Genomic DNA, 26,054 nt, shown 5'->3' on the forward strand with positions numbered 1-26,054 from the left:
ATGTTCCTATATATATACCTATATGTAACACCTACACAATTAGTGACGGGAGTGTAATAAAATGTAATAAAAAGTGTACAAAAGTATTGAGACATTTGAAAAGGTATTACATACACCGCTGAAAAAAGGTCTAAAAATCAAAAGTAGTAATTTTCAGAAAGATTTAGAAGATTAGAGTATTAAACAGACCTAGGGATGTTTGTCATATTCTGTCGTTTATTTATTTAACCGTAAAATCTTATATTTTCGACCAACTTAATAAGATTTTAATTTTTCTAATCCAAAGAGATCAAAGGCCTTCAAAGAAAATCATCATCATCATCATCACAGCCGTTCAATGCTAGTGAATTAGTGGCAATTCCGAAGCACATAGTAATATTTTTTTCTAGGTGGATTATTCCTATTTGGTTTATTTCTTACAGATCTATATGTATCTTTGCACCGTTGTTTATACAGGGTGTCCAGAAACTCTACCGACAAACGAAGACAGGAGATTCCTCAGATAATTTTAAGATATTTTAACCCGATTCACCTAGTCCGAAAATGCTTCCTAAGGGAGCTAGAGCTCTTTGAAGATGGCGTCTTGTAATTAGTTTTTCTGAAATACCTCCAGAACGCTTCAATTTAAAAAAACGAAAATCGGTACCAGCGTTGCCAGACGTCCCGCTTTTCGCGGGACGTCCCGATTTTTAACTCAAAATTAAATGTCCCGCGCGGGACAGGCTCAATCCCGCTTTTTGGGAATAATTCGACCCTGCGTGCAGCGTACTGAGAAAGCGCAGCGGTTGGCACATACAAGTGTGGACCGGCCGCCTGTCCAGCGCATAATGAATATAAGCGCGGGCGAGAGAGAGGGTGCCTCTGTGCCTCACGCAATCGGTGCGTGCGACTGCTAACATCTTCTCTTTCTCTTCTGCTCTTTTCTTGTTCTTATTTGAATCGTAAGCGAGTAGCTGTGATTACTTACGAAAGAAAAACGAATACCATTTGTTTTCGAGCTTGAAATCAGTGAGGTAGTGAGTTGCGTTAGGTGCGAAATTTAGTGTAATTGCAATAAAAAAACAAAAGTTCCAGTTTTTTTACGAAAGATGAATGAAACTTATGAAACCGATAGTGATGTTTCGGATTGCTCGAAACCGGAAGACATTACACCCAAGAAGAAAATCAAACTAGGAAAACATCGCCTCACCAAATACAGTTCAAATTGGCAGAATGATCACAATTGGTTGCGTTCTGTGGCGTCGGGTGAGTATAAAGCTTACTGTACACTGTGTAAAAAAGAGTTTACTATTTCACATGGCGGATTAAACGACGTAGTGAAGCATTCCAAAACAAATAGTCACTTGAAGATCACTAGTTCTCGTGCTGCAAGAAACTTAACTAGCTATTTCCAGGCACCGGGTACTTCAACATCTGATCGTGATCGCGATGATATTATATACAAAACGTCAGCTGCAGAAATTACTTCTGTATATCACACCGTTAAACATTCGTTAAGCTACAATAGTCTGGATTGTTTTCAAAAGTTATTACCTCTCATGTACGCCGATTCTAAGATAGCTAAGAATGTTAAATGTGGTAGGACAAAGAGCGAAGCAATAGTTTGTGAAGTATTGGCAAAAGAAGCTTTGAAGGACGTAGTTCAAAATTTAAAAGAAGATTTATTTTTTTCGATTTCTACGGATGCCAGCAATAAAGGAAACCGGAAAATGTTTCCAATATGTGTGCGATATTTCAGTTTTGACAAAGGAATACAAAACAAATTAATAGATTTTGTGGAGAGTAATGACGAAACTGCCGACCAAATAACAAAGGTACTTTGTGAAACACTGGATAAACATAACTTAAAATTATCGCAAGTAACATCATATGGTGCAGACAATGCAAATGTAAACTTTGGTTCAAATCATTCTGTTTTCACTAATCTTCATTCCAAACACGAAAAAATATTAAAAGCTAACTGTTCAGTTCACATCTTGCATAACATGAGCAAATTTGCATGTGATAGATTAGACATCGATGTAGAAGCTATCATCTTAAAAATATATGGCCATTTCTCACATTCAGCTAAACGTCGTGCGGAATTGATGGAGATATTTGAAACTACGGAAATGGAGTGGGTCGAGTTATTACGTCACGTAAATACAAGATTTTTGTCGCTCTGTCCTGCTGTTGAGAGAATAATCAAGGTTTGGCCTGCTTTGAAAAGCTACTTTGATAAAAAAGAATCATGTGCGAAAGCCATTGAAAAAATTTTTGGTTCTGAAGCAGAGGAAACAAAAACTCTAGCCTACTTGAATTTTGTTTATAATGTGATGAGTGCTTTTGGTACATTAATAAAAGAGTCTCAGGGAAATGACATTGCCATAACCGAAATGCATGAGTCATTATGCCTCTTCCGTTCAAGACTGATTCAAAGACAGAAGGATGGGTTTTTCGGCTACCAGACGAAACTTATTTTAAATAAATTAGTTGAATCTGAAGAGATCAAAGTCATCGAAGACTTTAAACTATTTTACACAAATTGCCAAAAATATATAGAAAAACGTTATAATTTTTCAGATGAGAATATTTTTGCTAGACTTAAATTCCTAAATCTGGAAACTGAAATTAGTTTCGACATGATTGAAAATGCTATCGCTTTATTGAAATTGACAGACAATATTTCGGTAGATCACCTATATGAAGAATTTAACTTGTTGAAATCATCTTTGGACGTATTAGTTGGAAATTCCAAAGACACCACTGCCACCACCGCACAGAAATGGCAACAGCTCTTTCAACAGTTTCCAAAAAAAGATACCAGGAATATGTTTAAACTCGTATCTTTTATATTAAGTACTCCAACGTCAAACTGCTTTCCGGAACGAGTTTTTTCGCAGATGAATTTGAAATGGTCAGATGCGAGAAATAAATGTTCCGTAAAGTTAATTAAAGCAGAATTACTCGTCCAGTTTAATCTACAGCTATCCTGTGAAGAGTTCTTTAAATTTACTAAAGAGAAAAGGGATATTTTGAAAGAAGTTAAATCCTCACAAAAATATGAATAAGTAATTCTTATAAATAATTAAAATATTCTCTTATTGTTCTTATTTTGTTATTCTTATATCTTTTATAACTTTTATTCTTATAAATATATAAAATTATTCTCTTATAATTTGTAACTCTAACTTCTATGACTTTTGTTTGAAACGCCACATTTTTCTAACGAATAAAACGTTTTTGATTCTGATATCTGATTTGTTTTTTATTTTTTTATTCAGAAGACGAATAAGACTCAATATTTTAATGATAAGGTAAATGTGATTTAAAATACCATATTTTTATTAAAATTTATTTTCTATTGATATTTTCACTAGGTGACTATCTTAATGTCTCGTAAACGTAATTTGAACTAAAATAAAAAGATAAATATTCAAATATTTTTGATTATATACCTTTTTTCACTATGTCCCGCTTTCGACGAAACAATCCCGCTTTTTTCACTCAAAAAGTTCCTAAATCCCGACTTGGCAAAAAAAAATCTGGCAACGCTGATCGGTACGTATATTTATCTTCTAGAGATAAATCGATTCCATCCATTATTAATTTCTAGTACCGATCATAGGCGTCCGTTTTGGGTCCGTTTTTGTCTTTAACTTTTAAGCATTTCTTACACTTGATTATTAAATTGTGAGGTATTCTAGTACTAAAAGGTACTCTTGTTTTAAATCAATAGGACACACCGTTTTCCAGAAAAATCGATTTGAAAATGTTTCGTTTTTGAATTTGAATAAAAATTGAAAAAAATTTAAAAAAAAAGGGTGTATTTTACCAACTTAAAGCAAGAGTAACTTTTAGTAATAGAATATCTCATAACTTAATAATCTCGAGTCAAAAATGCTTAAAAATTAAAGATAAAAAAGTTATGCTATAAAATAACTGTTGCTCTACCCAAAACGGACGCCTATGACTGGTACTAGAAATTTGAAATGCATGGAGTCGATTTATCTCTAGAAGATAAATATGTGTACCAATTTTTGTTTTTCTCAATAGAAGCGTTCTCGAGATATTTAAGAAAAACTAATTACAAGACGCCATCTTCAAAGAGCTCTAGCTCCCTTAGGAAGCATTTTCGGACTAGGTGAATTGAGTTAAAATATCTTAAAATTATCTGAGGAGTCTCCTTTCTTCGTTTGTCGGTAGAGGGTCTGGACACCCTGTATATTTCTCATCTTTTCTGTTTCTGCATCTTATCTCCCAGTCTATTATTTTCAGTATTTTTAGGTCTTCCTCTATCTGGTTCCACTATCTTTTCCAACCATCTTTTCCTGGGTCTTCCTCTTTGTATTGTTGTATGTATCTTACTATGTTCTCACCTTCTATTTCTTGTTGAATTTCTTTATTGATCTTAATTTTTGTTTCTCCGTCGCCTGTTCTTTTTGGTCCCAATATTGATCTCGTTGTTTTTCTTTCTACTATTCTTAGATCTAGATCTTCGTTATCTTTTTTGTCAGAGTCTGGGTTTCCATTGCATACGTGATAACTGGTCTGATCAGTGTCTTATACATTCTGAGTTTTGTTTATCTGCTGATGTTTTTGGATCTGAGTAATTGCTTGTTCCTTTCAAAAGCTTGATTAACCTTCTAGCATGGTAGAACTAGACCCAAACCGAGACATCCAAAGTGAAAGTTATCCTGCAACACCAAATTGTTCTATATGGTCCACATAATGTTCAGAAAAAAGTCACACCATTTTGAGCGTCGGGTTTGGGGGGAAAGGGGGGAGAAATCGGTAAATTGGTAGTTTTTTACGTTTTCCGTCAATAGTTCTAAAACTATGCTTTAGCGTAAACAATGTTCTATACAAAAATATTTTACATTAAATTTGAAATATTAAAGGTCCTATGCATAATCCTTCTAAAACGAACGGTTCCAAAGTTACAGAGATAGTATATTATAATTGGTCCAAATAAAGTCCTAACCCAGACACCCAAAGTAAAAGTTTTCCTCCAACACAAAATTGTTTTATATGATCCACATATTGTTCAGTAAAAAGTTACACCAATTTGAGTGTCCGGTTTGGGGGGGAGATGGGGGAGAAGTCGGTAAATTAGTAGTTGTTTTACGTTTTTCGTCAATATTTCTAAAACTATGCTTTAGCGTAAACAATGTTCTATACAAGGATGTTCTACATAGAATTTAAAACAAAAAAGGTCCAATACATATTTGTTATAAAATTAAGGGTTCCAGAGTTACGGAGGGTGAAAAGTGGAGGTTTACGATACTTTCTGTATTTTTTGGGCAATTTATAATATTATTACTGATGAAAGAAATTTTTTGTAAATAAAATTTGCTATTTCAGTGGCCGATGGTATGTTAGTGATAAGCCCTTAAAGAAACGTCAACCTCACCACCTAAAATCATCATCAATTGTCCAAATAATATAAAAAGTATCGAAAACCTCCGTAACCTTTTCACCCTCCGTAACTCTGGAACCGTTGATTTTATAACAATTATGTATAGGACCTTTTTTGTTTTAAATTTTATGTAGAACATTTTTGTATAGAACATTGTTTACGCTAAAGCATAGTTTTAGAAATATTGACACGAATTTGCCGATTTCCCCTCCCCCCCCCCCCCTGACCAGCAGTCAGACCAGACCTAAACCCAATTGAGCATGTTTGGTACTACCTAGAAAGACTGGGATGAACTGGGAAATTTGGATTCGAAGTACATACGGTATCTGATAAGAAGCCTTCCACAGATGATAGGGGACGTCATTAGAGCCCGAGGTGGTAATACCAGATACTACAATGTTCAATTTGCCCTTGAAATTTATTATTTCATAGATTTGTGCTTTTCATTGTTGTTGGATAATTATTGTTATTTTTATTTTTATTTTTTTGCCTGTTAGTCTTTGATTTTTCATTTTACTGGAATAAACCACTGTTAAATATTCCCACGTTTCATTCCCTGGTATTTCCAAAAAAATTAAGGGATACTAATCAAACCTCTAAATGTCAAATCACTCAGGCAAAAAATTTTGGATCTCCGATTTGTCTAAAAATTGGTATATAGCTTCTACGGGACGTAAAAATAAGATAGTTAAGGTCAAAAAATCTTCTTCTTCTTTTTTTCTCAAAATGTTATTTTATGCGATTTTACAGTGATTTGGTGTTTATTTAAACAAATTTGCATTTTCTGTCGTAAAGTATCGATGAAAAACATAATATTTTAATAGAAAGGACTCAAAAATGTCATTATATGGCATTATAACAAGTTATTTTGAATCAAAACAAGTTTTTGATCAAATTTTATAGTGTAAAAAACGTTAAAATACCGTTTTTTGCATTTTCCTCCATTCCCAAAATACATTAGCATCGATTTGCCTGAAAATTTGCCCACAGATAGCCAAAAGATAGGAAAAATGTCATTATATGGCATTATAACAAGTTATTTTGAATCAAAACAAGTTTTTGATCAAATTTTATAGTGTAAAAAACGTTAAAATACCGTTTTTTGCATTTTCCTCCATTCCCAAAATACATTATCATCGATTTGGCTGAAAATTTGCCCACAGATAGCCAAAAGATAGGACTTTAAGTGGATTTGGATAAGGATTTGAATTATATTACAATACCAAAAAAGTTACATGCAGTAATATCAGACTCAAAAGTATATATTAGTCCAGTCGGGATAGCATTTGACCTTGAATGCCGAGCTGCCCAAAATTTTATTTTTCTAATCTTTAGGGGAGTCAATAGTAGCCTAAATTTAAAATCACGAATGAATTCCTCCGTTACGTTAGCAGCCATCTTGATTTTAAAGGAGAACCTGTTTTGCTCAATATCTCCGCCATTTTTACCTTTTCGACAAAAATGGTAGAAACTGAAATTGTTCCAAATACGTATTTACAATTATTACAATTTCTTTTTAACAATTTTTGTCGTGAGGTCGATATTTTCGATTTAATTGTACTTACAGTAGACGCCTATATTTTTGACTATAATATTGCATGTAACTTTTTTGGTATTGTAATATAATTCAAATCCTTCTCACCACTTAAAGTCCTATGTTTTGTCTATCTGTGGGCAAATTTTCAGCCAAATCGATTATGATGTATTTTGGGAATGGAGAAAAATGTAAAAAGTATTTTAACGTTTTCTACACTATAAAATTTGATCAAAAGCTTGTTTTGAATCAAAGTAACTTGTTATAATGCCATATAATGACATTTTTGAGTCCCTTTTATTAAAATATTATGTTTTCCATTGATACTTTACGATAGAAAATGCAAATTTGTATAAATAAACACCAAGTCACTGTAAAATCGCATAAATAACATTTTGAGAAAAAAAGAAGAAGAAAATTTTTTGACCCTAAATATCTTATTTTTACGTCCCGTAGAAGCTATATACCAATTTTCAGACAAATCGGAGGTCCAAAATTTTTTTTGCTCCAAAATTGAATGATTTGAAATAATACATTTATGCGATATTTTTGGCGACGAGTGTATTTAATATACAGCATATTACTTGGAAGCTATATTTTTGTGATAATTGCTCTTTTGGTCTATTGTCGGTGATTATCTTTACCCAATTTGAAATGCTATAACTGTGCACAAATGAAAACATTGATTCAAAAAAATTACATAACTGTTTAACAATAAGTAATGATACTTTTGTTTACAATTTTAGAATTATTTCATAGTAAAATATTTGAATATTTTTGTTAATATTTGCGGGCGTTTTTTTATCATACTCTATTATCCTTATGTTAATATTTGCATTACAATTAAATAAAACATCCAATTTTAAAGTTAGCAGATGTAGAACAAAGTGTGATTCATTTCAGAGATTGTTATTATGGATAAGTCATAACCAATGATTAACATAAATATCGCCTATATCGTTGCCCAGCGCTTTTTAAATAAATCAAAGATCCATTTTTATTATAAAGAATTCAGATTTAATTAGCATCCCAACGAGCAAAGTATACTCTGTATATAAGTTTTCACTGTATTCCTTCACTCAACCGTTCTCTCCAGCTCTTTCTGTTTTGCCAGTCCCCTTCCTCTAGATTTCTTCTCTCCATTGCTTCGTCCACTTCATCTCTGAAGGATCTTCGGGGTCTGCCTTTTTACCTTCTTCCTATCGGGCTTCACTCTGTTATTCTATTTATCCAATGATTTTGGTCCGCTCTTTTGACATGTCCGTATCAAAACTTACGAAAACTTACATCGGTCAAACTGGCATAGCCTTTGACAAACGGATAACAAAACACAAAAGGGCTTTTGACAATAGAAAAACAGACAATTTTACATACGCACTTCACCTTCTAGATCATAATCATTCTTTTAATGAACAGTTTCAAATTCTCCATATTCAAAATAAATAAAGTCCTTAAACTATATTAGAATCTATGGAAATTAATAAATTTAAAAATACAGATATAATTCTGAATGACCAACTCGAGACAAACAGCTCCACACTCCTCAACCTCTTCAGTTAAAGAATTTAAAAAGGTAAACCCATAGTAAACTAAATCACTTGAGAAAGGCACTCTGCCGAAACAGCTGTAGTCACATAGTTGTAATCAATTTTGTGGAAGTATAGAAAACAAACGTTTTCAGTGTTTTATTGTTAGATAAAATGAACTTCCATCAAGTAACGGTCGAATCCATCAATGTCCGTATCAGGTTAATCTCTTCTGGTAAATGTAGTCTATTATGTCTGAGTTCACTCCCATTCTTCTCTTAATCTCTATGTTATTTATTCTATCCCTTATTTTGTTTTTGGTTTTCTTGTTTATTGTCCAATTTTCACACTCATAAGTGAGGGTACTTCTTGTCGTGGTATTGTATATATTTTTATGCTGATGTTCTCATTCCACAGTAGTTACCTGGTTCAATTTTCGTATGCAGTCTCTTGTTTGCCCCAGTCTATTTTTTATATCTTTTTCCGTGGTTCATTTGTTTGATATTATGAAACCTAAATACTTTATATTACCTAAATACCTTCGTTTATTTCCAGCTGATTTATTTTTGTGTTCTGCGTTGTTAGGTATTCAGTTTTCTTTAGGTTTATTTCAATCCCATTCTTTGTATATTCCTGTTCCAGTTTTCTCCTCATAAAACTGAGCTTTTATGATGTGACATCAGTTTTATATTCTAGATATAATTGTATATGATTATATACTAGGCACTAGTATACAGTACTACTCTCTACCCTCTATAATTATTCAGTATAGTCTCCATGAGCATCAATGCACTTGTTATAAAGGGCTTCAAAATACGCTTCCACAGCTGTTATGACCTCATCATTTAATGAAAAACGATTTCCATGCATGAATTTTTTTAGATATTGAAACATATGGAAGTCGCTAGGGGCCAAATCTGGAGATTACTGTGGATGCTCCGAAATGCTCTTATGACACGGTGCAGTGTCCTGATGAAAAAGATGAAATACTGTTTTTTTGGAGTTTCTGTTAATGCGTTATAGACTGCTGGTTGGTCTAGCAAAGTTCTTTCTCTCAAGGCACCTTCCAATTTTTGTTCTCTTCAAAACCTGAACCTTGGGCAGTGATACCTAAGTCATCTGAACCTAAGAAATGAATGAGAGGTAGAGGAGATACTGAATATCATGACAAGTAATAAAGATAAAATATGTAAATACAGGAGATCCCATACAATATTCAGACAGAATATTAGAAAATTTCAGAGAAAAGAGAGTAGTGCAATTAAAAATTTCTCTAAGGGGGTAGGTGCAAAATCTTGGTCCAATGCTATTTAAATGCCTTATTTTTTCGAATCCTGAGAAAACTCATAAATATCTTTGAAAATTTTAAAAGTAGAATGAAATATTACATTATTACCGAGGGCCGAGAGTCCGTGAAAACTTCTATGTTTATTTTAATAAGTTACAGGGGAGAGAAAAAAGAGAAGATTTAGTGTGATTTTTAATTTCAAATATCTCATTCAAAAGAAACTTTTTGTTTATTCTAAGGGACTTTCGGCTCACGGTACTGATGTAATATTTCATTCTGCTTTTAAATTTATCAAAAATATTTATTAGTCTTCTCAGGATTCGAAAAAAATGAATGCATTTAAAAACCATTGGTCCAGAATTTTGCGGCTACGCTCTTAAACTCATTTTACGCTCACGCCAACAAATAATATGTAATTTTTGATTGATTGAAATTGGGAACTAATTTTTTATTTAAAATAAAAAAAGTGTTTATTGCTACTAAAAAGTAAAAATAATAGGAAATAAATCAAACCAGAAATTCGATAATATTAACTGTTTATTAATATTTAATTATGTTTTATTATCATGCATTATTTTTTATTTATTATGTATTAAATTAGTTACTTGTTCAATTAGCCACACAGTATTGTACTATGCTATTGTATCAAGTCAACTAAGAGATTTGAATATGAATTAATTAGTTTTTTCTGTAATAAACTTGAACAAATAAAAAAATAATTTTTTATGCTTTCAAAGAAATATTTAAATACTTGACAAAATTGCAGTGAATTTGACGTTAGGAGCTCGATCTCTTCAGCTTGACGGTCCCAGAAGAAATGAATTATGCAATAATATAAAATTTGGTCAACGCGTATCAAGCCACTTCTTGTGTGTTATACTGTATTGTTCTTCAATATTTTGTGAATTGATCTTCTTCTCTAGGTGCTGTCATTGCTTAGAAGGTTGGCAATCCTCAGAGCAATTTTTACTTTTGAGACCGCGGCTCTAAATAATTCGTTGTTACTACATCCAAACAAATCCCTAAGGTTCTTCAGCCATGAGTTACGTATCCTTCCTATGGATCTTTTTCCCTGGATTTTTCCCTGCATCTGCATAATGACATGGAGTATTAGATATTTATCTCCTCTTATCACATGTCACATGAGAAAACTAATAAATATTTTTGAAAAATTTAAACGCAGAATGAAAGATTACATTACCAAGGGCCAGAAGTCCCTGAAACCTTCTATACTGTTTATTTTAATAAGTTACAGGGGTGAACAAAAAGGAGAAAATTTAGTGTGATTTTTAATTTCAAATATGTCATTCAAAAGAAACTTTTTGTTTATTCTAAGATTCTCGGCCCTTGGTAAAAACATAGTCTTTCATTCTGCGTTTAAATTTTTCAAAAAAAATTCATAATAGTTTTCTCAAGATTCGAAAAAAAATTAATGCATGTAAATAGCATTGGACCCAGATTTTGCGCCTACCCCTTAATAGTCTATTTGCATCTTGTAGTAAATTATGTAAATTAATCATTTTATAGGAAAATCCTGCTACACGTTGAGAGAAAATAAAAAATTTTATATGCCATAACTGTAGATAAAAAAAACTATGTTGTTGATTACATTAATATTACGTTAATAGGTATTAAAATTAATTGTTTATAATCCAGGGCGCATCTGTTTTGAGATGGACGTTGAGAGGTGACTCAAATTTTTTTGCAGAAATTGCTTGAAAATAAATCAAATAATAATATTTGAGTTATCCTCCCTCTCAAAAAGGTCCGGAACATTGTTTAAATAATCAAAATGTCAAAAAATTAAGGAAAAATTCGATTTTTTTTTCGTTTTTTGATTATAACTGTAAAAGTATTCACTTCCAAGAAAAGTTTTACTGACATAAAAGTTGCGTAATTAAATTTTCTACAATATCGAATTGGTAAAAAATTTTAAAAATAGTCAGCCTTGTTGAAAAATAGCAATAATTGCGAAAAAACAATATAAAAACAAGTATTCGCATTTTACGTTTTTCAACCATTTATACTATACTTAGGACCTTCATATTTCACCCAGAAAAACTTTATGATACAGTAAAACAATACTGTAAATTTTATTAAGATCGGTTTAATAGATTTTGCACAATAAATTTTGCAATCCAGCTTTCGCAAAAAAAATTCATTTTTTCAAAATGCTACAGGACTGAAAATAAAGCAGATAGCAAGTTGAATTTTTTTTTACTTATAGAATTGTACTGTACCTTTCATTTGCAATTTGCAAAATTAAAATCGATTAATTACCACGGCGTCAGGAAATTTTTTAAATAAACATTAATTTTTGGTGCTACGCGCAGGACAGCGGTGTTCGATTCACACAAGTTGATTTCCACCAAAATTTCTTCTAATCTTTATCTAATATATTATTTTCTTAGTCTATATTTTGTTGTATTTTAATATTTTAATTCCACAAAAATCAAACTAATTTTATTATTTTTTGTGAAATATTGTTTAAACAATTGCATATGTTTAAAAATAATAAACTTTTATTCTCTAAGTTAAAATATATAAACAATAAAGTTTTTGCTAATAAAAGTGTTATTTCAAAGGATAGAGTATGTGTTTCTATTTTGCAATAAACAAATTTATTTATTTATACCGAAATGTAATAAAAATTAAAATGTATCAATCATTATCAAAGGTCATTGGAATGCCCAATAAGAGCAACTTATCCGCTGTCCTGCGCGTAGCACTAATAATGAATGTTTATTTAAAAAAATTCCTGACGCCGCGCCGTGGTAGTTAATCGATTTTAATTTTGCAAAATTGCAAATGAAAGGTACAGTACACTTCTATACGCAAAAATTTTTAACTTGTTATCTGCTTTATTTTCAGTCCTGCAACATTTTGAAAAAAGGAATTTTTTTGCGAAAGCTGGATTGCAAAATTTATTTTGCAAAATCTATTGAACCGATCTTAATGAAATTTACAGTATTATTTTACTGTATGATAAAGTTTTTTTGGGTGAAATATGAAGGTCCTAAGTGTAGCATAAATGGTTGAAAAACGTAAAATGCGAATACTTGTTTTTGTATGTTTTTTCGCAATTATTGCTATTTTGCAACAAGGGTGACTAGTTTTTAAATACTTAACTAATTCTATATTGTAGGAAATTTAATTACGCAACTTTTGTGTCAGTACAACTTTTCTCGGAAATTAATACTTTATAAGTTATAATCAAAAAACCAAAAAAAAAATCGAATTTTTCCTTCATTTTTTGACATTTTGATTATTTAAACAATGTTCCGGACCTTTTTGAGAGGGAGGATAACTCAAATATTATTATTTAATTTATTTTCAAGCAATTTCTGCAACAAAATTTGAGTCACCTCTCAACGTCCAAATGTGCTAATATTCTTACAGATGAGCCCTGGTCTATTAGTAGGGAAATAGAATTCATCATCATCATCACATAGCGCTACAACCCTGGGTGGGTCCTGGCTGACTGTACAACTTTCTTCCAATTTGTTCGGTCTTCCATCAACCTAGAGTCAAATGGAATGTTCATTTTCCGGAGATCTGCTTGGATGTTATCTCTCCATCGCATTCTGGGACGTCCAAGTGGTCTTTTGCCTGTAGGAATATCCTCCCATACCAGTTTTACAAGTCTCTCGTTATGAAGTCTGTGCACGTGGCCTGCCCATCTTAGTCGCTGTGATTTAATTTCTTGGACAATATCGTGTCATTGTAGAGTGCTTTTAATTCGATATTGGTTCTGATCCTATACTGGTCTATGTTAATGTCGTGGTGAGGTCCGAAAATTTTTCTAAGTATTTTTCGTTCAAAACGTCTGAGCTTTTCTTCGTTTGATTTGGTCATGGTCCACGTTTTGCATCCATATGTTAGTACTGGTCTGACGATGTATTTATAAATTTTTCCTTCATTTTTTGACATTTTGATTATTTAAACAATGTTCCGGACCTTTTTGAGAGGGAGGATAACTCAAATATTATGGACTTGGACTTGTACGAGGACCTGGAAATAGTCAGAGAAAAACAAAAAAGCCCAAATTGTGTCAACCTCCATGTTTCGTTTAACCGGGACTTCCATCCACTTCATCGACAACTTTTTTCTTAACTTCTTTTTAATTACAATAGTACTTTTCACCTCTTTATTACTCTATCGCTTTCACATAGCCACATTTACAGTTGATTTGACAAAATTCATAATGATTTTCTTTCTTTATTCATCTCTATCCATCAACCACTATCACTATCCAATTATACACACACAAACCAATAGCTGCTATCATCACCCACATACATACCGTTTCATCTCTAAATTTTCATCAATAATTTAATTATATCCACCCCATATAATCATACTGCAACTAAATTTAATAGTCTCACTACTCTTTCTGGGTCCCGTTCATGTTACATTTTAATTATATTCTCATAAATTTATAACACCACCCCTCTCCCCTATGTTAGCTATCTCATATATCGGTCTGTTTTGTCGAACCCTCAGAGTTCCAGGCGATATGCAGGGATCTTGAGAAATGGTGGCATGTATCTTAGCTTGTATTATATATCCCTCCCAGATCAGAAAACAGTTCTACACCTTTGTCACCCACACAGTGATTTTTATGGTACTTCCACATACTATAACAACTTCCAATTATTGTAATATAATTGATAACTTTTAAATAAACACACAACTGCTTTTCTAAGCCCTAGATATCACATATAAAGGGATTGATAATGTTTATTAAGTTTTCTGTATTATGTGTAATGTGGTTTGCCTACTTCCTCCATTACAATATTTTAACATTTACATCAAGTCTATTTCCATTTTTACAGACTATCTACCACAGTGGGAACGACTGTTTTTATTGTTATTAATTTAACAAATTTTACAATAAATACCACAAAACAACAGGGAAATTATAACTTCCTGTGGAACTGTCATTCCTGTCATGTCACCATTCAGAATTTCCGTTATCAAAATCACTTGCTTCCGTACAGTCATGATGTGAACTTGTCAGATAGAGCTCATTGGTACCTCGGGCGAAAAACATTGGATATCTTAATCATTCATGTTATAATTCACATCTTTGTCATATGTTCCGATGACGGATCAATTGTAAAGGGTTTTTACCCTGTTATTTTTACTTTGGTGGCTTGCATGTAGATTCTAAGTGAGTATAACCTATAACTTTTTATAACCTTAGTCAACATTTTAAATACTTTGCATCATTTTATCTGGTTGTACACATTTTAGGATTGCACTGATGATGATCGGTCAACCGATCGAAAACTAGTTCTGTCTTTGATGTAGCCCTGTATAGGGATTTTAACAAATATACCTTTTATAAAGGATTTTATGTTTTTGTAATGGTATACAGCCAACTACAGAAAATTTTTCCTGGTGGATTTATAAATTTTGATCTTGGAACTTCTTGTAAGATTTTTAGATTGTATAAGCTTTTCCAGTGCGAATAGACAGCGATTTGCTGATTGGATTCTGTCTTTTATTTCTTCAGTAACATCGTTGTCACCTGTGATTATGGCCCCCAGATACTTAAAACGTTGTACTCTTTCGAAATTGAAGGTGTTGACCGTCACATTTTGTCCTATCCTGTCTCTTCGTGTCGTTCTATTTATACACATATATTTTGTCTTCTCTTCATTAATCCTCAGCCCTATTTCGCTTGTTGCTCCTTCCACCTTGTTGAAAATGGTTTTTGTGGATAGAATGGAGTCTCCAACGAGATCAATGTCATCTGCGTAAGCTAGTAATAACTTGGGACCTTGAACCGATAGCAGTTCTGTCCTTATTTCGGCCGACCTCATGGCTTTCTCTAATACAAGGTTAAGTGGAGATAACACATCACCCTGTTTGAGTCCACTGTTGATTTCAAAGCTGTCAGACAGTTTATTATTTACACGTATTTTTGATATTCCACCCTCCATACATACTTTAGTCATCCGAATGAGTTTCTTTGGTAATGAAAACTCCGCCATGGCATTCCATACTTGGCTTATTTCTACGCTATCATATGCCTGTCGAAAGTCTATGAAGAGATTGTGTATGGATCTGTTATACTCCCATTCCTTTTCTAGAAGCTGTCTCAGCGTGAATAGTTGATCTATTGTGGATCTGTTTGCCCTAAAACCGGCTTGATATTATCCTATTTTCAGCATAGGGGGTTAGTCTACTAAGAATGATGTTTGAGAGGGTTTTATATGCCGTATTTAGGAATGAAATTTCTCTATAATTCGCGCATTTTGTTTTGTCCCCTTTTTGTAGATGGGCACTATGATGTTTTCCTTCCATCTTGTTGGTATCCTTTCTTCTAATCATATTTGTGTTACTAACTGGTGGATTTGGCGATGTAGTGCGTCTCCACCATATTTCAGAAGTTCTGCTGGTATCTCGTCCGTACCCGGCGCTTTGTGATTTTTCAGCTTATTTAACGCCTTTTGGGTTTCTTCAAAAGAGGGATTTTCGACGGGCATGTCCGCTGTGATATAGATCTCTTCTTTGTGCTGTTCTTCCTGTATGATGTTTAGAAGGTCCCTGAAATACCCTTTCCATTATTCTGTTAGTTCTTTATCGTCGATTATCATATGACCTTGATTGTCTCTCATTGTATGGATAGAATTGGTTTTATGTCCTCTTTTCTCAGTGGAAATTGCTTTATATAATTCTCTGGAGCCTGGTTTGGAACGATCTCTCTCCATAGCTTCATATTTTTGTTGTTCATAGTTTCTTTTCTTTGTGCGTATCATTTTTCTTGTTTCTTTTCGGTAGTCGTCGTATTCCTTTTTACTTTTGTCTGTTTGTAGTTGTATCCATGTCTTCCTTACGATTTGACATTTTTCCAGCTGTTTCCGACATTCCTCGTCATACCATGTTTTTGCCCTCTTCTGCCTACTCCTTTCAAATATCTTGTCGGCAGTCTTAGTTATTATTTCGGCAGTCGTTTCCCACAGCTCTTCTATATCATTGTAAACTATTTCAGAGTTCAAGGTTTGTTCAAGTTGTTCTATATATTTTTTATGTTTCTCTGTATTCTGCATTTCTTCCATGTTCCATTGTGGTTTCATTGTTCTTTTGTTGTATTTGTGGCTAGATATTCTGGATTTGACTTTTGCTCTGACTAAGTAATGATCTGTGTCTCCGTCTATTCCTCTGAGGCTTCTTACGTCGATGATATTGTTCCCATGTCGGGCATCTACAATTTGGTTTCGCGTAACATGGTCGTTTGAGATTCAGGTTTGCTAATGAATGTCTTTATGCGGAAACATAGTTGACTTTATTAACAGGAAATAAAATTGTTATACAATATTTCAAAACGAATCACTAAAATATTAAAATAATGCAAATATCATAACCATAAGAAAGAAGAAAATAATAAGAAGAGAGGGAGAAGAAAAAGACTAAAGGAATATTCAGTAACTAATAATCTGGAAGTTGTACTGGTAGAAATACAATCATCAAATTTGTATTTTATCTGCAACTTTTACTTACCTACCATGTGCTTTCAGAACGTTGGTTACCATCATAGCTATCTTAATTTTATTCACTGAGCCACCATCGGTAAACTGCTTCTTCTTCTTCAGGTTCCATCTCCGCTACGGAGGTTGGCAATCATCATAGCTATTTTAATTTTTGAGGCAGTAGCTCTAAATAGTTTTTTTTATTTTATTTAACGGCATAGACATTAGTCATTCAGCCAGTTGCAATAAAGAATATACAGTGCTAGTCAAAAGTCCGTACCCCCCCTCGTATCTTTTGAACGGTTATACCTATAATAGTAAAATTTGGAGGGAGCAAATAAACGGACGTAAGCTTCTTAACTAGTTATGACAGGTGACGTAATAGTGACAGATGACGTTACAGAGCCACTGTGACCGATAATTTTAAATGGGACGTTATGGCAAGTGATATCTCGTTTGAAAGGTATTGAAAATACCTATTCAGTCATACTAATTTTGTTTGAGTTTAAGCTAATTTTGATGTACAAATGAAGTAAATATAAAATTGTAGTTTCGCATTTAATTAATAAAAATTCAAAATTCCGCCTATGATTACTTGTCAAACAGGTTGACGTTGACGTAAAAACTACTAGAGAATTAAAAAACGTCAACTTTTTTGACAAAAAATCTATAGGCGGACATTTGAATTTTTATTAATTAAATTCGAAACTAAAATATTATATTTATTTAATTTATTCACCAAAATCGAAATCAACCTAAACCCAAAAAAATTAGTATGACTGAATAGGTATTTTAAATACCTTTCAAACGAGGTATCACTTGCCATAAAGTCCTATTTAAAATTATCGGTCACAGTGGCTCTGTAACGTCATCTGTCACTATTACGTCACCTGTCATAACTAGTTAAGAAGCTTACGTCCGTTTACTTCCTCCCTCCAAATTTGACTATCATAAGTACCTATAACCGTTCAAAAGATACGAGGGGGGGGGGGTACGGACTTTTGACTAGCACTGTACAATCCTATCCCTAATACAAAATTAAACAGAAACAATATAGTGATACAATAAATAATACAATACAATAATAATACAATAAAAGCAATAATGGATCTCTGATAAAGTGATATAACATTTATGATAAAAAAGGATGCAAATCTGAACTTAAATCATAAAAAATATCATGCCCGAGTACAAATCTTATGAGACCATGCGTGTATCTGACAAGAAATTTATAATGATATTGTATATTTGTTGTGAGCCTGTAGCCAGCAGAGACTGGATATTGAATGGTGCATACATATCAAGTTTAATTAAATTTTTATAGAGAGAGTTTGAATGCTGTTGAAACTTAGTACATTCAAAAAAGATATGATCAAGATCACCCTGCTTTCCGCAATGTTTGCAATTATCGTCTTCAATCACATTTATTTTATATAAACGACTTGGATAGCAAGCATGCCCAAAACGTAGTCGATTTATAGTCGTTATATATTTACGTGGAGCTTTAAAACTCTTAAACCAGGTACTTTGTGGAATCACTGGTTGTAAATTGGTGTATCTTGTGGGGTTTGTTAAGCAGTGAAGATTCCATTGATCTTTTCATATCGATAGTTGGTTTCTTTTAAAAATAGTAATAACATCTGATACACATAAAGAATATGACAATAAAGTGCCTGATGTTATACTGGATTTAGCTAAGTAGTCTACATACTCATTATCTTTGAGTCCAATATGTGCCTTAACCCAAATAAATTTTATATTGAAGCCAGAGTCTTCTAAATGCTTTAACATATCCTTTATTAAAAATATGTAAGGATTACTAAATGTTTTGGGCAAAAAAGTATTTTTGATATTCTGTAAAACTGATAGGCAGTCTGAAAGAATTAACGTTTTTTTAGTATAAGAGTTTTTAATATATTTCAACGCTTCGCTTATGGCCAATGATTCCGCAGAAAAATTAAAAACTCATTGGGAAGTTTGTACTTGAATTCGAAACCTGAGGGTAAAAAATAAGCACAACCAGTCCCTTCTCTTGATTTAGATGCATCTGTGTATATAACTGTTGCATCACTGTAGCAGTTCAAAATAAATTTCAGGATATTGTTGTTGATTATGTTGTTTTCGTTGTATGTGGGTATTATGACATCAGTTTTATGGAGAGAGCAAAGTAGTCTAAGGTTTTGTCTACTGTATTTAATTTCTTTGAAAAAATAGGATTGTTCTGTAATGCAGTACATTCTAAATAGTTGTTTTGAGCTGCATCCAAACCATTCTCTCAGGTTCTTCAGCCATGAAATTCGTCTGCTTCCGACAACTGCTATGCACAATTAAACATAGAAAAACGGCATACCTGAGGCACCTAATTAGAAACGAAAAATACCAGTTTCTGCAAACCTTAATTGAAGGAAAGATCGAAGGAAGAAGGGGAGTGGGCAGGAAGAAAATGTCATGGCTCCGTAATGTCAAACAATGGACAGGACTAAGAAACATAGGAGACCTAATACATACTGCAAGGGATAGAGAAAATGGTCAAACGTGATCGCGAACATCCATTAATGGATTGTATAAGAAGAAGAAGTGCGTAAGGTCCGTAAATAAATAAATAAACAAATAAATAAAGATGAGTGTATTTGAATATTATTTATTATACCTTATAATAATTTATATTACAATAAAACGATTAGGAATCCAAGATGTTGTCGGGCCCACATAGAGCTGGATAGTTGGGATTAACGCCTAACGATCCACATGCCGAAGCAGGAGGACCAACTTGATAAACAGATTGTCCTAGGATATTTCCTCCAAACGCATAGTTGCAACCTATCAGCCAGTAGTTCCAGTTGGAAGCGTCAGTGTAAAAAGTCATACCGCATCCTACTTTGATGGTTTTGGCCCAAACGAATTGAGTATAGTGTCCAACTACTTTGGTTGTGGGACTGAAAAATGTTTAAACATTTTAAGACTTTCGATTTTTTTATTATTTTAGATGAAATAACATAACTTCAGCAATATTCTCTGAATAGTTCAGGTGAATCGGATCAAAATTACAGCATGTTTAATTTCTCTACCGTCAACTCTCTTAACAGTAGCTTTTATTGTCAAAAAACTGTCAAATTAAAAACAGAAATCTTAACGATTCTCCCAAAAAATATTAAATTTTAACCTTTTTCGAAAGAAAAGAAAAGTGTTATTATATTTGATGGTAAAAACTTTAATATTTTTCGGGAGAATCGTTAAAATTTCTGTTTTTAATTGACAGATTTTTGACAATTGTTATATTTTAAAATAAACGGGCAATCCAAATCAAAAAATCAATCGTTTATTTGTTGGTGCAACCGTAGACCAGTAAGGATCTGTTTTTAGGTGGATGTGAGAGGTGGCATTCAGATTTTTGCGGATAAAGTTAGGTGATAACTTCGTTAATAATAATTGATTTATGCTCCTTCTCAAATATGCCCGGAACATTAATAAAAAAAATAAAATATTTAAAAATTTCAAAAAATTTCGTTTTTTTTTCTACTTTTTTTGCTTATAACTTAAAAACTATTCATTTTAGAACAAAGTCCTATAGAAATAAAACAAAGATAATTAAATTTTATATCAGATGCGAAATAGCAATAAATATAAAATACGGGAGCAAAACAAGCCTGTCCTTATTCAATGATTTTTCATCACTTACGTTACACTTAGAACCTTCCTAATTCGCTTAGAAAATTTTTGTAATGTGCTAAAACCGTACACCAAATTTCATTAAAACTGACTTACTAGATTTTGCATAATAATTTTGCAATCTAAACTTTTTTTAAAAAATTAAAATTTTTTAGAATCTTGCACAACAAAAATTAGAACATACAAAGATTTTTCAATTTTTTCAAATATAAAGAAGTACTCCACCTATCTAATGCACTTTACAGAATTGAAATCGGGTTATTTAAGCAGCCTCAGCAATATTTTAAAGTTATAAACAATTTTTTGGCTTATAAAAAATTAGTGCTGTGGCCAGGAGGGGGTGCTACGCTTTATTTAGATTGACTTACCTAAGTTTTTTTATGTATTTTGACCCGTAGAACACGAATTTTTTGCGTAACAGTTGATCCGGATGTCGATAAGATTGTTATAAACAAATAACTTGAGGAATTACATAAAATCGATTTTTCGCAAAATAAAACATTTTTTGTATTTCTTGGGCAATTCTAAGCAAAAAATGTTCTTACAAGTTTTTTCGTAGGATGCATAGTTTTTGAGATAAACGCGGTGGAACTTTCAAAAAATCGAGAAATTGCAATTTTTGAACGCGAATAACGTTTGATTAAAAAATAAAATAGCAATTCTGCTGACAGAATTTAAAAGTTTAAGTCAAATTATACCGGTTTTAATTATTTCCATTGGCGAATGGATTTAGTGTCCGCAGTCATATAAACCCAAACAAACAACAAACAACAATTATTTCCATTGCTAAAAATTAATTTTTTTATTATTAAACAAAGCTATATTTGTTTATAAGCCAAAAAATTGTTTATAAATTTAAAACATTGCTGGGGCCCCTTAAATAATCCGATTTTAATTATGTAAAGTGTATTAGATAGGTAGAACACCTCTTTATATGTAAAAAAATTAGCCAACTTCTAAATGGTCTACTTTTTGTTCAGAAAGATTTTAAAAAATTTGAACTTTTTTAAAAACATTTAGATTGCAAATTTTTTATGCAAAATTTATTAGGTCGATTTTAATGAAATTTGGTACACGATTTAAGTATGTTACAAAGAATTTCCTAAGCGAATTACTAAGGTTCTAAGTGCCACCAAAGTGGTTAAAAAATATTGAATAACAACAGACTTATTTTGCCCCCTTATTTTGTATTTATTGCTATATTGCAAAAAAGGTAATACCTTAAGACATTTTTTACCAGTCGTATATCATACAAAATTCAATTACAGTAGAGCGTCGATTATCCGAACGTCGATCAACCGAACGACCGGTTATCCGAACTCCCGACTCCTGCGCCCCGCACTCGAGTACTGAGCAAGCGTTAGTAATTAACGCTTAAAATATCTTCAATTTTGTATCCAAAAATATGTTGTCGCAAAGACTGCACTTTTTTGTTTAATTGCTATTTGTCATTATCAAGGTATAAACAAATATAGTTATATAAATATGGTTTTCATTCACTTGTGGATAAATATGTATGACAATCTCAATATAGTTCGATTATCCGAACAAATCGGTTTTTCGAACGCCCATGTCCCCCAATTAGTTCGGATAATCGACGCTCTACTGTATCTTTATTTTATTTCTCTACGACTTTGTTCCAAAACGAATCGTTTTAAAGTTATAAGCAAAGAAAGCAGAAAAAAATCGATGTTTTTCGAAATTTTTAAATATTTTAATTTTTTTATTAATGTTCCGGGCATATTTGAGAAGGAGCATAAGTCAATTATTATTATTGAAGCTGTCACCTAACTTTATCTGCAAAAATCCGAATGCCACCTCTCACATCCAAAAATAGACGTTTTTTCGCAGATCCTTACTGGTCTACTGGACATTAGAGCGTTTTTGAAAGGATACAGTGGATTTTGAGCAATGATTTATCACTATGGATGAGACTTGGGTCTATCACCATGATTATAAATCAAAACAAAAGGCTAAAGAGTTGTATGAACCTGGCTCTTCAACTACGGAACGAGTTCGTGTCCAGAAATCTGCCAAGAAGGTTTTAGCATCAGTTTTTTGGGATGCGACAGGAATTTTGTTTGTGTAAACTACTGTTTCAAGTAGCCAGTGTCGAAGTATACTAGCCAAGGGGGATAAACGGCTTGCCCTCCGAGGCATGATAAACGGCTCGTATAATTTTTAGAACTGAGAATGTCGTTGTTGCTGCCGAGTTGGTTGCCTTCTTCCATGGTTTCGGGGTTTTTTCCAGGAATATTTTGAATAGGGTAAGGGAGCAGCCTTGCAGCAGTGCGCTTGTCGTATTAAATGAACTGTATATTCTATTGCCCGTTTTGATAGCTACTTTGTTATTCTTGTAAAGTGCTTTTACTGCTTTTAACTGTATTGTATTAGTAACGATATAGTAGTAGGGAAAAATTTAAAGAAGTAATAATGAAGAAAGCAGAAGAGATATGCGGAAATGTAACAGTCAGAAAATTAAACAAAAAGACGGAATGGTGGAATGCAGATATACAGGAAGAAGTGAGGAAAAAGAAAAAGGAATGGAAAAAATACAATAGTACAAGAGAGGAACAAGATAAAAAAGAATACCAAAAATACAGAAACATAGTGAAAAAACTAGTAAGAAAAGGAAAGAAAGAGAGTTGGAAGAAGTTCGGTGAATCACTAAACCAAAATTACAGAGACAACAACAGATGCTTCTGGAATAAAGTAAGGAGCCTAAGAGGAAAGAAAAGAAAAGAACTCAGAGGAGTAAAAGACAAACACAACAAACTAAAGACAAATACAACAGAGATACTAGAGGTGTGGAGAGAATATTATGAAGAAAAATATATGGGCGAGGAAAGTGAAGAAATAGAGACAGAGAGAACGATAGAACAGACAGCAGCGGACGAAAACCAAATGGAAGAAATAAGTAAAGAAGAATTGGAAGAAGCGATCAGTAGAATAAAAATAGTAAAAGCGAGCGGAGCAGATAAAATTGATCCCGAATTGATAAAATGGATAGGGAAAGAAGGAAAGAAGTGGATGCTGGAAATAATGAGAGAAGCATGGAGAACAAACAAAATGCCGAGAGAATGGGAAGAAAACTTACTGATCCCAATTCACAAGAAAGGAGAAGAAACCACCTGTGGAAACTATAGAGATATATGCCTCTCATCAGTAGTATTCAAGCTATATACGAGAGTAATAGAAAGAAGATTAAGAACAGAGGTAGAAGAAAAACTTGAAGAAGAACAAACAGCGTTCCTACCCAAAAGCAAACAGTTGACAACATAAGCATACTGCGAAATATAATAGAAAAAATAATGATCGGGGAACAAACATATATATGACCGCCATAGACCTTAAAGCAGCGTTCGACTCAGTAGACCGGAAAGTACTGTGGAATTCTGTGAAGGAGCTGGGAATAACGAGAAAACTATTAGAGATAATTAAAAGTACGTACAGTAGAGTGGTGGGAAAAGTACAAATGGGAGGTAGCAGATCACTAGAATTTAGGATGAATAAGGGAATAAAACTAACACCAGTTATGATAGAAGGATTACTTTATGCAGACGACGTCGTTCTCTTAGCAGACAACCCGAGAAAGATGCAGCGACTAACTGATGTATGGACTGAGGAAATAGAGAAAATGAAATTAGAAATAAACATCAGCAAATGCAAGACGATGAAATAGGTCAGCAGGAGCAGGAGATTGAAGGCGAAACACGAGTGTTCTGTAAAGGACAAGAATTGGAGAGGATGACGGCCTACGAGTACCTGGGCACGATAATATCAAATGACGGAAAGCTAGACCTAGAAATTGCAAATGGGACAAAGAAAGCTACGAAAATATATTACGCGATTAATAATACCATACTGGAAAAACGAGAAATCAGCCAGAAAACAAAAATACATGTATATAATACAATCACAGTACCAACTCTACTATATGCAAGCGAGACATGGGTCACAAATAAAAGACATGAAAGTGCCATGAATGCAGCAGAAATGAAGCAGCTGAGAAAAATAGCTGGAAAGACGAAGATGGACAGGGAAAGGAACGAAAACATCAGAAACGTGCTAAGTCAGGAACCAATAGAGAAAAAAATTGAAAAAAGAAAAATGAATTGGTTTGGACATATAACTAGGATGAACGAAAACAGAATAGTAAAGAAGGTGACAGATGCCAAAAGACAGGGGAAAAGAAGAAGGGGCAGACCTAGAAAGGGTTGGATGGAGCAGATCAAGGAAATCGGGACAAAGAGAGGGAAAACAGTGCAACAGCTGAAGGAAATGGCACGAGACCGGAAGGCGTGGAAGAAATGGGTAAAAGATGGATAGGTGTTACCAAAGTCCGACGCTCTTTTAGGGCATAAGGACAACGAGAAGAAGAAGTATTAGTACCTGCTGCATCAGTAAGTTTAATTGTCTCAATAACAATTTTATTATGCCAATGACCTTAGTTGTCGAGGCATTTAAGCTAAATAATAGTTATTTATGTACCAAGTCAGTAAAGTTACTCTTTATCGAACGATCAACCACAGGGTTTGTTAAATATTTGTACTAGAAGCGAGGGGGTTGCCGAGAGGGTAGCAAATGACATATCTATCTATATCGTTAAAAAATGACTCTTTGGAATAAAACTGTTTCAGCATTTTCACAAAAGTCAACACAATAAAGTGACAAATCTAAGAATATAATATACAAATAATTACTCAAAAATTTTAATAATATTTTTAAAAACATGCCCAAAACAAACAAAGGAAAAACATTCAACAAAAGTGAGATATTTTCAAGTTTTGATAAACAATAAAGCAATGTTAAAATAATAAATTGTCTTTATAGACTAAATACATGGTGTTTCAGAAAAAGGTAATAGCTTCTCTAAAATACGTAAAAAATTGAAAAATAATTGGGGTTTGCTTATTAAGAAATTTTTGAAACGCCATCCGTTTTCAAGATACAGAGCGTTGAAGAAAAAAAAATTTACACATTTTTACGATTTTGCCGAAACTACTGGCAACATTGTAATGAAATTTGGTGGATTTTGAAGTAGTTATTGTGAATTTTTTGACGTACAATAAGGAATTTTATATTCATCATTGATGCGTATACGGGTAATGATCTGAATTGTTTAAGAAAAATAGTACGCCACTGCAGGGCCGCCGCTACC

General features: G+C 32.9%; 1 protein-coding gene across 1 annotated transcript in view; it reads right to left on the bottom strand.

The window, feature by feature from the left end:
* Window positions 1–19,835: 19,835 nt before the first annotated feature.
* LOC114326611 (venom allergen 3) overlaps window positions 19,836–26,054 on the bottom strand; it is a 54,123-nt gene continuing 47,904 nt past the window's right edge. Inside the window, exon 5 of the mRNA XM_050662655.1 lies at window positions 19,836–20,160. Coding sequence (XP_050518612.1) covers window positions 19,905–20,160 — 256 coding nt within the window. The 3' untranslated portion in view covers window positions 19,836–19,904. The remainder of the gene's footprint in view (window positions 20,161–26,054) is intronic.

Source organism: Diabrotica virgifera, chromosome 9, assembly GCF_917563875.1.
Source record: "Diabrotica virgifera virgifera chromosome 9, PGI_DIABVI_V3a".
NCBI classification, from domain to species: Eukaryota; Metazoa; Arthropoda; class Insecta; order Coleoptera; family Chrysomelidae; genus Diabrotica; species Diabrotica virgifera.